The 12,503-nt window shown below is 33.3% G+C and overlaps 3 protein-coding genes across 6 annotated transcripts in view; 2 read left to right on the forward strand and 1 right to left on the reverse strand.

The window, feature by feature from the left end:
- Positions 1 to 2,400: 2,400 nt before the first annotated feature.
- Positions 2,401 to 3,664, forward strand: LOC126856981 (uncharacterized). Its single transcript, XM_050606037.1, has 2 exons — positions 2,401 to 2,449; positions 3,218 to 3,664. Exons 1-2 carry the CDS (start codon positions 2,438 to 2,440, stop codon positions 3,623 to 3,625), a joined length of 420 nt encoding a protein of 139 aa, XP_050461994.1. The 5' UTR covers positions 2,401 to 2,437; the 3' UTR covers positions 3,626 to 3,664.
- A 1,702-nt stretch (positions 3,665 to 5,366) lies between these two features.
- On the forward strand, positions 5,367 to 7,627 carry LOC126856922 (nucleolar protein 9). Its single transcript, XM_050605939.1, has 2 exons — positions 5,367 to 5,486; positions 5,704 to 7,627. Exon 2 carries the CDS (start codon positions 5,730 to 5,732, stop codon positions 7,542 to 7,544), a length of 1,815 nt encoding a protein of 604 aa, XP_050461896.1. The 5' UTR covers positions 5,367 to 5,486; positions 5,704 to 5,729; the 3' UTR covers positions 7,545 to 7,627.
- Positions 7,628 to 7,753: 126 nt separating this feature from the next.
- Positions 7,754 to 12,503, reverse strand: part of LOC126856907 (protein CBFA2T2) — a 53,978-nt gene continuing 49,228 nt past the window's right edge. For all 4 annotated transcript variants that reach the window (XM_050605908.1, XM_050605907.1, XM_050605909.1 and 1 more), the window contains 3 exons: positions 11,059 to 11,699; positions 10,479 to 10,777; positions 7,754 to 10,048 (listed from right to left, as the gene is read on the reverse strand). In XM_050605908.1, coding sequence (XP_050461865.1) covers positions 9,800 to 10,048; positions 10,479 to 10,777; positions 11,059 to 11,699 — 1,189 coding nt within the window. In that variant the 3' untranslated portion in view covers positions 7,754 to 9,799. The remainder of the gene's footprint in view (positions 10,049 to 10,478; positions 10,778 to 11,058; positions 11,700 to 12,503) is intronic.

Here is a 12,503-nt window from a genome sequence, read left to right on the forward strand (position 1 = left end):
AATCGCTCGATTGTTTTTTCTTTATATAAACAATATGCTTAAAAAATAACAAACTATATTGTATTGAAAAATGAAAAATATGAGAATAATACGGATATAAATTGTGGTAGAACAAATGTACCTCAACGAGATTTTAATATGCATTTTTAACTAATTGGTATCTAAATATGAATAAATTTTTACATTCAAATGTAGATAAATCAACAATCGCAGAATACATTGCATTAATTCCAATATTTTACGCAAACATTTCAGAACTTGAAGCTTATTGTAGTCCTGAAAATATATATATAAATATATCTATTAATTAATAAAAAATATTGCTCTCTCTATTTTTCTGCGAAAAAAGATTTTTCTAAATTATATGTATAGTTTTTAATTTTTCAAATTCTGAAAAATTTCCATCTCGATTATTGCTGTCAAACAGGCCAGCCAAAAATAAGGCAAGGACGCGAAAATTTCACCATATTGATCACGCGCGTATCGACGAACAGAAGCAACCATTTCGGCGCGGATCTTTAATCGAGAAGGAGAAAGAGGAGGGGGTGGGAGGGAGGGAGAGAAGGAGAACACCTCAGAATCCTCTTTTTAGTTATACACAAAACTATGGAAATGAACGCCGCATAATACGCTGCATTTGACGCGTGACATGACGAACGCGTCTACCACTTGTTACTCGACCGGAATACTTGATATACTCAATCAGAGAACAAAAGTTCTCTCGACGCGCGAGCTATTATATCGCATGCTTTCGATCAACCCGACACTCGTGCCGTCTGCCTGCGACAGCGTTGTTATCTCGATTTCGCGTGACTCGCGTGGCGTGATAACGCCCGTCTTTTCTATTTATCTTTCTCGTCGCGCGCGCAAACGCGCAAGTCGGGCGACCAGAACTTTTTCACAGATAGAATCGCTTCCTTCTATTTACGGTAAATACTCACGGTCCCGTGCTCGCAAAAATCTTACGCACAGACATTTTTACAGAGTAAAGAAAGCTAATGTGATTTTCTCTTTCAAGAAAAAATGAAAGAAGAAATAATCTAATTTGTGTTCAAGAATTTATCATTAAAAATTTATTTCTCTCTATAGAAATAAAATATATATTCAGTAATGTTTCTCAAAAAAAATACTTGTAAGTAAAAAATATTTTTCAAAAAAATATAGCTAATAAATGCAAACAATAAAGAAATTTTGACGAATAAAGAGTTAATATCGCGGATATTGTTATGCGCGATCGATGACTGTCGGCACAAGTTCTAAGCGTAGAACACAGACTTGGAATCTCAATTAACGTCACTCAGCTCAACTTCAACTGTCAATCCGGCGATTAGTTAGCCCGCCACGTTTCTGGATCGCCCCGAGCGAATTTATACAGGCAAACGCAAGCAACGTCCATCGATCTTGCGAATTCGTAGAGTATGCATTACGGTCGTGCGTGCGATCTTAAATTCCAGACACGTTCTTAATTCACATAAGCTATTACAACATCCGTTACTACAATGGACGTGTTCTCGCTTCCAAGTTTAAAACACCCATTGGTGAAAAACACTGATCCGATATGCGTCCGAAAAATATGTATGTGCGTGTTTCATTGATACGTTAAATTAATTTTTTATTTTAATCGATTTTTTTTTATTTTACTTTTTTATTTTATGACTCGATTAACGTCCTATTTTTAAAGCAATGGATGCTCTTTTTATTTTAAATTTGAAACGATCTTAAACAAAACTTTAACAATCTTAAACATTATCTTAAACAGATACTCAAAAGAAAAACGATAATTTATTTGTACAAATTCAAATATTTTAGCTTTCTTTGAAAATTCGCTGCTGCCGCTGCTATAAATTTTAAGCGCAGCGTGTTTATCAATTTTCCTGAATTATTTATTTGCTATGCAGCGAGAAACCGTAGAAATGTATTCCATTATTGAGATAACATCACATCCCGTGTTATCACCGTCTATTTGCGGATCAAGCATTGTAGAAATTTTGACAATTACGAAGAACATATATTGACGTGCCGAGAACGTGTTTCAAAAATGTATTTTATAATACGATTATATCTGACTCGTATCATAAAATACAATTTTTATATCGTCCGTTCCGTCGAGCAAAATGAAATCAGTTGAACCGCACGTAGATTTGATATAAAACTGACGTATGTGAAAAATAGATTAAATAATAATCTAATGGCGGGCAACAAAAATTTTTTTTGCCACAACGAACATTCTCAACACGTAATATGGGTAACAGCGTATTACGAAACGGCAGCGAAACGAAGAACGAAATCGTTTTCGTCTTCACCTTGTTTCGTATTCACGTAGCCTAGACTCTCCAATCTCATCGCTTCGCATATAAAGACGGAATTGGCGGTTCAACGAAGAGCAGTCGAAAAATTTTCGGTGCGCGCTCAACAGCGGTATTTAACATCGATAAAAATGAGGAAGACGGTAAAATAATATTCCATTCGAATAGAGAAGGATGTTAAATACGTGTATTTCGCTCGGTCTTGCTAACAAGCGCTTCAAGAAATATTACGCGATCATCAAATGATAATAATGATAGTAGTGCAAAAGTGTTATTTGCAAGAATGATAGTTCGCTGTTGGTTGTCAAAATAAATAATTGCTTTACACAAAAACGTTTATAAATTAAAGTGTTATTTATAAAATCTTAATTTGTGCTTGAAAAAAAATTTATAATAAAAGAAATTTTTATAAAAGAATAAAAGAAATTTTAAGAAGAGAGAAAAATATTTCTCTCTAATCAATTAATTTAAAAATGTAACATTTGCATGTTTTGTTATATATATATATATATATATATATATATATATATATATATATATATATAACAAAAAAAATCTCTCGTGTTAACCAAAATTTAAAAAAACATAACATGCAAAAGTAACATTTAAATAAAAATAAAATATTTATTTAGTTAAATAATTAAATTAATATTAATAATATTATTTAAAGTGTATTTTATATATATACATATATATATATATATATATAATTAAGTTTATTTTTATTTTTTTTTTGTGTACAAATGCATTCTAGACTAATAAAGAGCATCGCGAATAAAAAAGCCATTTTTCCATATCTTTCTATAAACATTCTTGAATACTCAATAAAGCGAGGATAATAACTCGATTTATTCGAACGTACACCGTTCTTGGCTTATTTAAATTAATTTCGTTTCTGTTTTCTTTTTCAGTTTATTCTCATCCTCTTATATATCGGACTGGCGGCGACATCAGATTTATCGGGGTACGAACCCAGAGGTTGGCGTCCTAACGGCCGACGCTTTAATCCCAATAACAATCGATTGCATACGTATTATGGTGCCCCGAGATTACAAAGCTACGAACCTCCGGACCACACCACCGCCAGCTATCGCTATCCGTTTTTCACCACAACGACGACGCCGCGACCACGGACCACCACCACCGTAAAAACCACGACGACGCCTCGTAGAAAGCCAACGACGACGGTGAACGAGCAACCCGAGCAAGATTTCGATACGAATCCCGCTCTCGCGATCGCGAATTCTTTCGCATTTAATCGACCTGTGTATATTTACAATACTTTTCCATTTCTATCGGCTCAAATTATCACGCAGTGACGCGAGATGAAAACTAGAATGAATAATAAAAATACGCATCTCTTTGATCATTGAGAAAAATTGCTTCTTGAAATTTTGCAGATTCGAAATATCAAATTTACTTAGCGTGTCATTAATCATTATATATTAAAAACATAGTTTTTATCATAAACAAATTTATAAGATAAAATTTTCTACTCAACTTTCTCTAAAGGCATACTATTTAAAACTAACATAAAAATGATTAAATATCTTACCTTGATTGTGTTATTTCTATTGTTGTAATTATTTCTATTTTTTATTTTTTATTCTCAATCTTTTTTGATAAATATATGTTTAATAGAATATATAATTATATATATATATATATATATATATATATATATATATATATATATATACAATGAAATGTATAATATAAAAAAATATGTATATAATATATAAATAAAATTTTGTATTCAAAAAATAAACACAAAATTCTCATTCTTAGTAAATTGAAGACATAAAATAAATTATATCTAAAGTTAAAACTCATAATAAACATAGAAAACGTGTATAAAAATTTATCTTTGATGGAAATCTAATCGAAAATTATTGTCGATAATATTACTGCTGCAGATAAAGCAGCAAAAATAATATGATGTACCAAATGAAATGATATATCAAAAGATATTCTGCATGCGTTATTTCGACACAAATATCATTTATTATATATATATATATATATATATATATATATATATATATATATATAAAATGTTCTTAAAACTGACAAAAAATGTAAGTAAATATCCATATTCAATGAATTTAAGAAAAATCAGATAGTACTAATGTGAGATTAGTTATAACAAAAAATTGATTTTTTGTTGTAATTGGATTTTTCAAGTAATTACCAACATTCACGATTATAAGAATAATAATATATATAGAAATAAGATATGCAAACAAGAAATAAATATTAAAATCACTTCCAAAAATCGAATTATTATATATATGTATATATAATTTTTATATAATTATATTATTTTATGTATGTAATTTTATTATCACTATAAATATCAATCAGCTACGAAGAAATTATAAAAAAAAATAACTTTATTTATTTTTCAAATATTAATTTTTTTCAAGAGAAAACATTTATCGCTTAATCAATTATAAAATTTTATCATATATACATTTGCGTCAGCATGTTTAATAAACAAGATTGTCTTAGAAAAGAAAATGAGATTCAGCAATACATACTGTGTAATATGTAAGAACTGACAAATAATTATATATAATTATACAAATAATTATATAATTTGCATTTCTTTACTCACAGACTTGTTGCATCGTCGAAGAAGCCGCTGAAGAGGAACATTTTTAAACGCTTTCCCAAAAGGCTGCGATATATATGCTGCTTTTCCTGAAACAATTAAGAAAAAAGTCAACAAAATATTATCTTAGAAAGCTTCGTGGTTTTCTAAAGATGAAAACAATGCAGAAGCCCAAAAGATATTTACTTGTTCACATTTTTTACGGACTTTTTTAAACTCACACTCGCGGAACAAGACGAAATGTACGTTATACGCGTCTCGGAGATGACGTCACGGCGGGAAATATTTTTTTAGGCGCGAAATAGCAGCGCCACAGGATGTTCGTGTTAAGCGTACTCTGATTGGCCCAAAATGTTTTAGCTACTTTCGTTCTGATTGGCCAATTAAACGATTAGAAACTTTTACAGCATCAAACGGAATTATATGGAACTATACTAAACGGATATATCACATGTTTAACTTGTTTTCGAAAATAGGTTAAGTGCACATGTAGAAGGCACATGTTGTTTCGCGTAGATAGTATAATATATTTGAATATATAAATATATTTGAAAATATATCTATAGGTAAATATACACAATATATATATATATATATATATATATATATATATATATATATATATATATATATATATAATATAAGCACGTATTTTTTTATTAATTTATTTTCATTTATCTGAATAGTAATATACAACATTAAAGAGTTTGTAAAAGAAAAGAGACGTATCACATATATATTGATTTAATATCTCTAAATATAGCTATTTTTCTTCTAAATCAGGTATATTGATTGTGAAATCAAAGAATATGACGGGAGTACAAGAGGGCCGCGGGATGAAACGAAAGAAGAAACGTTCTCATACGCAAATGGTGAAAAAATTTGCTCGTCAAAGAAACTCTGGCAACAATTTGGATCAGGATACTTATCAATACATGATTCGCATTGTCGAGTTGATGCGCAAAGATTTCTCTTCATCTGAGGAAAAACTGATATTCGCACAGAACGTTTATGAGGAGATGATAGGTCGCGAAATTGATTGTGCACGAAATCAAATCGGATCTTACGTCATGGACTCTCTTTTGAAATACGCTAGCTTGGAAGCAGTTCAGAAATTGATACAGGCATTTGAATCCTCTCTGAGGCAATTGAGCAGTGACAAATCCGCTAGTCATGTTTTGCAAAAAATAATAATGGTCTGTGCTGATAGAGGCAATCAAGTCTCTATGTCAAATAAAGTTGCAACGAATAAGACAGAATTTGGAAAAACTATTGACGCTGTCGTTGAAGTTAAGCCATCTGAAGTAGACTCTTACAACAATATTGTTCTGAAGTTGAGCAAATATTTTCTTAATAATATAGAGGAGTTTGTGTTTGATACTTATGCAAATCATGTGTTACGGACAGTTATCAAATGTCTAGGAGGATTAATTGAGGACTGTGAAAATAATAAGAAATCTACTGTGCCATCTCTCGCAGATAGGCGTCCTGTGATACAAGATTATAAAGATCTGTTGATACAAAGTTGTGATCGGTTGCAAAAATGGCCACAATTCCATCAATTTGGGCAGCAAGAAATTACTTCTGGTTTAGTACAATGTATCTTGTATTCCTTGAAAGACATTGACCAAAATTTAACAAAAGCCATTATCAACAAAATTATACAAGAATGTTTTAAAACAGAAGAAAACGAGAAACTACCAAATATATTTAACACAGAGTCCTCTAGCAGAATATTGGAAGCTTGTCTAATGGTAGCACAGCCGAAAACTTTCAGTAAACTATATAATATATATTTTGCTGCACATTTGAAACATTTGTGTTTGTCACAGAATACCAATTTTAGTGTGCAAAGATTATTAGATTATTGCATTACTAAGGAACTCTTTGAAGAAATATTTGACAAAGTGTCAGAATACTTTCCAGAAATCCTTAAACAGGGTTTCACTGGGATATTAGTCAGTACTGGAAATGCATGTTTAAGATTGCAAACAAAACAAGGTGCATTTGTCAACGCAATGATCAAGCTGCTGAAATGCGATACATCTACAGAGGTGCAGACACAACTCGTATGGTGCTTAGTAACTTTGAAAAATCCAGATCAACTAAAAGCTATGCCAAATAATTCACGACCACTCAATTTACATGGAAGTTTAATAATACAAGCTATACTGAATTTCAACAAACCCATCAAAATTGCGAATTCCTTATTGGAAATGAACAATGAAGAATTATTGCAATTATTCAGCGATCCAAAGGGCAGTCGAATCCTGGATGCTTTCATGGACAGCAAATACATTGGCGAAAAGAGCAGAGAGAAATTATGTAAAAAATTGCAAGGTATTTGGGCAGAATTAGCGAAAAGCACGCACGGATCTAGGTGTGTTGACAAAATGTGGATATGGGCACGTATGAATCAAAAACTCCTCATTATGGAGGAGCTAGCGGCGGCTGGCAAATCTTTAGAATCCACAAAATCGGGCAAGATTATCTCTGCAAAATTAAATGTTCCATTATTCGCAAGAAATAAAAAGAATTGGTCGGAGTCGCAAGGTAAAGAGGAGAAAACTAAAACGTTATTTGCAGGTATTATCGGAAAGACACCGGAAAGTCTTAGGAAATAAAAATTGGGAAATATAATATTGCACGTCAGAATATATAACAACTTCTTGTATATATTTATTAAATAAATCGTAAAATATTTGTATATTGTTTGTTTGGTATCAATTATATATAATTCTCCACAAAGGGTAAATAAAATCGAGTATAATACCTTGTTATCTCCTTATTTTCGCGGAAAATATAATGTATGTTTATGATTATTTAAAATTAAGAGCGCAAAATGTTTAATTGAAAAAAATCAGACTTATAGAATTAAATTTATCCCATTTTTAGCTAAATAAGTCGTAGGTACAATGAAAAGATCTGTGATATTATTTCGTTTACGTTCTGACATAGAATAATCATTATATATTTCGTTAGTTTACAAATACATTTTATAATATCCATATCATACATCCCCGCAACGCAATATGCCTAGGCAAAATTACAATAATTCATAATCTAGATTTGAGCAAAGTTTCCTAATGCGTATGATAAATCCACTTCATTTTCTTGTGTGTGACTAGACTTAAATATAGATGATAATTATATCCTGAGGTGTGCGCGCGTAAAGTAAAAGATTCGAGAGTCTAAGTTACATTAATCTCGTTACAATCATTAAATCTATCAATTGACTAGGAAAGTCGATGTGATTCATTTTTTCGTGTATGAAACATCGAGAGCAGCGTAGGTACGCAATAAAATCAAATCACTTTTTGTGTGGTGTAACTTTATGTGTTACGTACATATCAATTTTATCTTGCACAATACATTTATGTTATTTTCATAACAATATTCTGCTGTGTAATATTGAGATATATTCACATGTGAAATAACAGTCATTCATTTTACAAGAATAGAAACTATTCTTCAATCATAATTTCATGCATCATAGATTCAATCCAATATTGAAGGTGAAGAACATTTCGTGCTTTGTCAGATTCTTATAAAGAAGTAAGCAAAAGAAAGCATTTTCTAAATTGCATCCAAACAAAGTTTGCCAATTGGATTTTGCTTTTATATGAAGAATTCAAATTGCTAATGGCGAAACGAAGAAAACGTCTACGCTAACGGGAAGAATTATTTTCGTAATACTACATTTACTGCTAATGTCAATTCGGAGCAATATGAAATGCTGCGATTCATTGATCGAAGATATAGAGATTCATTCTGTTATCTATTATTCTTTCAATTGCAGAAAACATTTAAGACACACATTATTTCTATTGTTTGCTTTAATCCTAGATAATAAATGGATTGCGAAAATTTACGATTCGATAGATGATAAAAAGCGGAACGGCTGGCACATGATGCTGATAAATGTGTACATTTATGACAATGCATATTTCGTCGGCGTTATCTATCCGAAAAAATGCAAATATCTATGTAATCAGTTACATTATTTGATATGATCATCGTTGCTCATTTTGCGTGATTAGTTGATAAATTCTAAAAACAAATATTTTTATCATACTGATATTCCACTCAAAATGTGCAAAAATCGTATTTTACCTGAAAAAATGAATTTTTCAGAAATTTTCAGAAGATGTGCTTCAATAATATCTTTTAAATATCTTTTGAATCATCGTAATGTTATTATATATTATAATTCAAAAAGAGATATCAAAGCTGATCGATCACATATGAAGATTCGTATTTTTCTAATCGATTAAATAATCATTTGCTATCATACATTATCGCCTATTGAAACGCCGGGACTAGAGAGTATCTATCCAAAGGATAATTGATCGTATATCAAATTAGCACTTTTTCAATGCTCTCTTTCTCTGTCACAAGCGAATAATCAATTTGCTCATAGTTATAATGAACTAGATTCTTGTTCAGACTCATCCACATTTTCAGATATATTACAAAAGAAATCTCAGTTTCGTAGAAAGAAAAGGACAACGATGAGAGTACGCAGAAGATGTATGATCGGTGAAGGATCTGCAGAAGATGGACGAATTAAAGAGAATTGAAGCGGAAGGAATTCATTTTGAAATACCTAATATTTCTAAAAATTAATATTTGTCTTTATAGGATTGTTACATTTCTTTCTATTATCCTCTTTCCTCTTAATCTTCATTCTCTCAATTAGGAAATGAAAAGAAAAACGAAATCTAACAGATTGATTCGAATCAGATATTCAGATTTTCAGGATGAATTCCCATTCGTTTCAATTCATCCATTTTTTACAGAAGACTCCTCGTGGGATTTGCGATTAACGCGACTCGAAGTCGATCGATTTAATCGATCGGTTGTTTTTAGTACCGCGACGTCACTTTCCCTTCGAGACGGACGCCATTGGCGTGGCGTCGACTTCGTTGACACTCGTGGAGAGATTCGCGGCAACGACCCGCGGTGGACTGCGCGAAGCTGATCTCCGTGGCTCACGCGGCGGCAAGTTGTTACAAGTCGTGTGATGACCGGCCTCCCAATCGCGATGTTGGCAAAACGAACCGCAGTACCGAGCGATTCCACAACCGCCGCAGGTCTCCAGAGCAGGCCTACCACAATTCCAACAACTCTGGAAAGAGCACGGAAAATTTCCTAATTGGAACTCTACCAATGAGATTCTCTGTATTTCTATTTAAGTTATTTAATATTTAATTTTTGAACAACATAAAAATTTAAAAATAAAAATCTGGAAAAAATAAAATATTTAGATAAATTAAATAAATTTCATATCGCATAAAAAAATTAATTAAAAACCTAAGAGAAATAATTATATTGTGTTAATTGTAATTATGACTGATCTGAAATTAATATAAAAATGAATTTTCATACATCGATTGTTTAATTAATTAATATAGATGTATCATAAATGTCTATATATATATATATATATATATATATATATATATATATATATATATATATATATATATGTAGGTACATTCACATTTTTGGTACGTGTAACATTTTTTCCAAAAGACTAATTATGCGATTAAACTTACGGATCCCATTATGCTAGTCAGATGGATATCTTTTTCATCTTCGGTGGTCGATGGTGCCGAATTCGTTGTTGTTGTCGGTGTCGTTACATTCCTGGCACTAGTCTCCACCGTACTCGAGCTCCCATGAACTCTCAGAAAGGGACCCTGACGGAGACTACCGTGATTTCTTTGGGATAGAGGAAGGTCCAGTAACCGATGAACCCTCAAACGTTCGTTTGCCCTTGATTCCGCAACTGCAACTGCCACGGCGCGCTGCACTTCCGCCACTGCAGCTCTTTTCACTTCTAATACAGCTTCCTCTGGACATTCCAATAAAATTGATTAACGTTCCTATATTATTTATATTATCGTCTTATTTAACTATTTCAATTCCATTTTATTTAATTATTTCAATTTCATTTCAAGTAATATTTTTATAAACACACATGCATATATATATATATATATATATATATATATATATATATATATATATATATATATATTTAACGTCATCTAAAAGTTTAGTAAAAATTCGAAGAATTTGTATCATGCACTTTCTAATATAATCAAAGATTTGTGAAATTTATTATGAAAATACCGGCTCTTCGTTTGACCTCAGCCACTCTGTCTTCGGTCGCTCTGATTGTCTGCGCGACAATCTCGCCGGACAATCGCTTTAAATTGCCATCCCGATCACCAGTGGACGATTCAACTTGCGCGCCGTTGGTCGACGAGGGATTGTTGCCATTGCCGTTATTGCCGTTGGTGCCGTTCTGTGCCGCGACCACCACACCTGGCGGTGGCGCCGCGGCTGCTGGACTGGAACATCCCCGTCGCTGCAGGATCGCCAATGCTCTTTTCGTTTTCTCAACCATGCCAAGGATGCAGTTGAGCATCACGTGGATATTTTTCCACTCATCATCAAGACTACCGCCGTTCTGCGTTTGTAAACCATGGCCCATTGATTGCTGCGACTGCTGGGTCAGATGATGCGGCGTGGAGAACGCGTTTATCTGATTAATCTGCACGAGGCTAGGCGGTACCGGGCTTGGACCGTGGCCGTGTGCGTGACCTTGAATCGATCCTCCCGCAGAGTGCAACGGATGGTACCAGCAGTAGGATGGGTCCGTCGGTGGCTGCTGCTGCTGTTGCTGTTGCTGATGATGATGGCTCCATGGGTTGGTAGATCTCTTGCCATACACTGGCATGTCGTCCAAAAGAACACCGTTCTCATAATATCTGTTAAAATTTGTTAATATTAATAAAAGAAAATAGGAGTCGATGCTGTTAGTATGAAACAAAACTCAGTTTTGAGTCCGATATGATTAATCTCTAATTATTATCTATAATATCACAATAATATTGAAAAAATTAAAGGACAATGTACACACTTAATATGCATTTCTTAATCATCGGCACGAACATGTATTCAACAACTCGCCAGATTCCCGTATTGTTCGTTTTAGAACGCCTCTATTCTTACACGATGGATTGTTTAGGCATTCAGTATCGCGTGGAGGGTGCCTGCGAATCAAAGATGACTGTCTATGTGTACACGCCTACACCCACGAGTGCCGACATGCCGATGCGATGTGTATTAGCAGGATGCCGATAAGCACTCGAGGCAAGTTCGCCGGTACTCGTGGACGAAGGGGTAACTGTGGGGAGAAAGGGGGGAAGAACGCGATAGGATGATGTTCGGGAAAGGTGGTGCCCCGATGATATATGGAAACGTCACTCGCAGACATATTGAGAGGAGGCCAGGGTGGCATTGCCAGGGCGCACACCGCGTTTTGTCGCCTTCGTATTCGCTTCATGTTGTCTCCCTCTCCCTCCCATCCATGTGCATATCACCCAGAGCGGAAATCCTGGCCGGTGCTGATTTCATCAACACCTCGGATGCGCGGTGAAGATGACACGTGGAATTTATGCGTTAAGGTGATCGAAATAATAATTTCTTTTTCTTTCACATCCATTATCAATCGCTTATAATTCGAAAATTTGACTATTGACGTCTGTTAATGACTATTAAGAAAAACTCGA

Source organism: Cataglyphis hispanica, chromosome 20, assembly GCF_021464435.1.
Source record: "Cataglyphis hispanica isolate Lineage 1 chromosome 20, ULB_Chis1_1.0, whole genome shotgun sequence".
NCBI lineage: Eukaryota > Metazoa > Arthropoda > Insecta > Hymenoptera > Formicidae > Cataglyphis > Cataglyphis hispanica.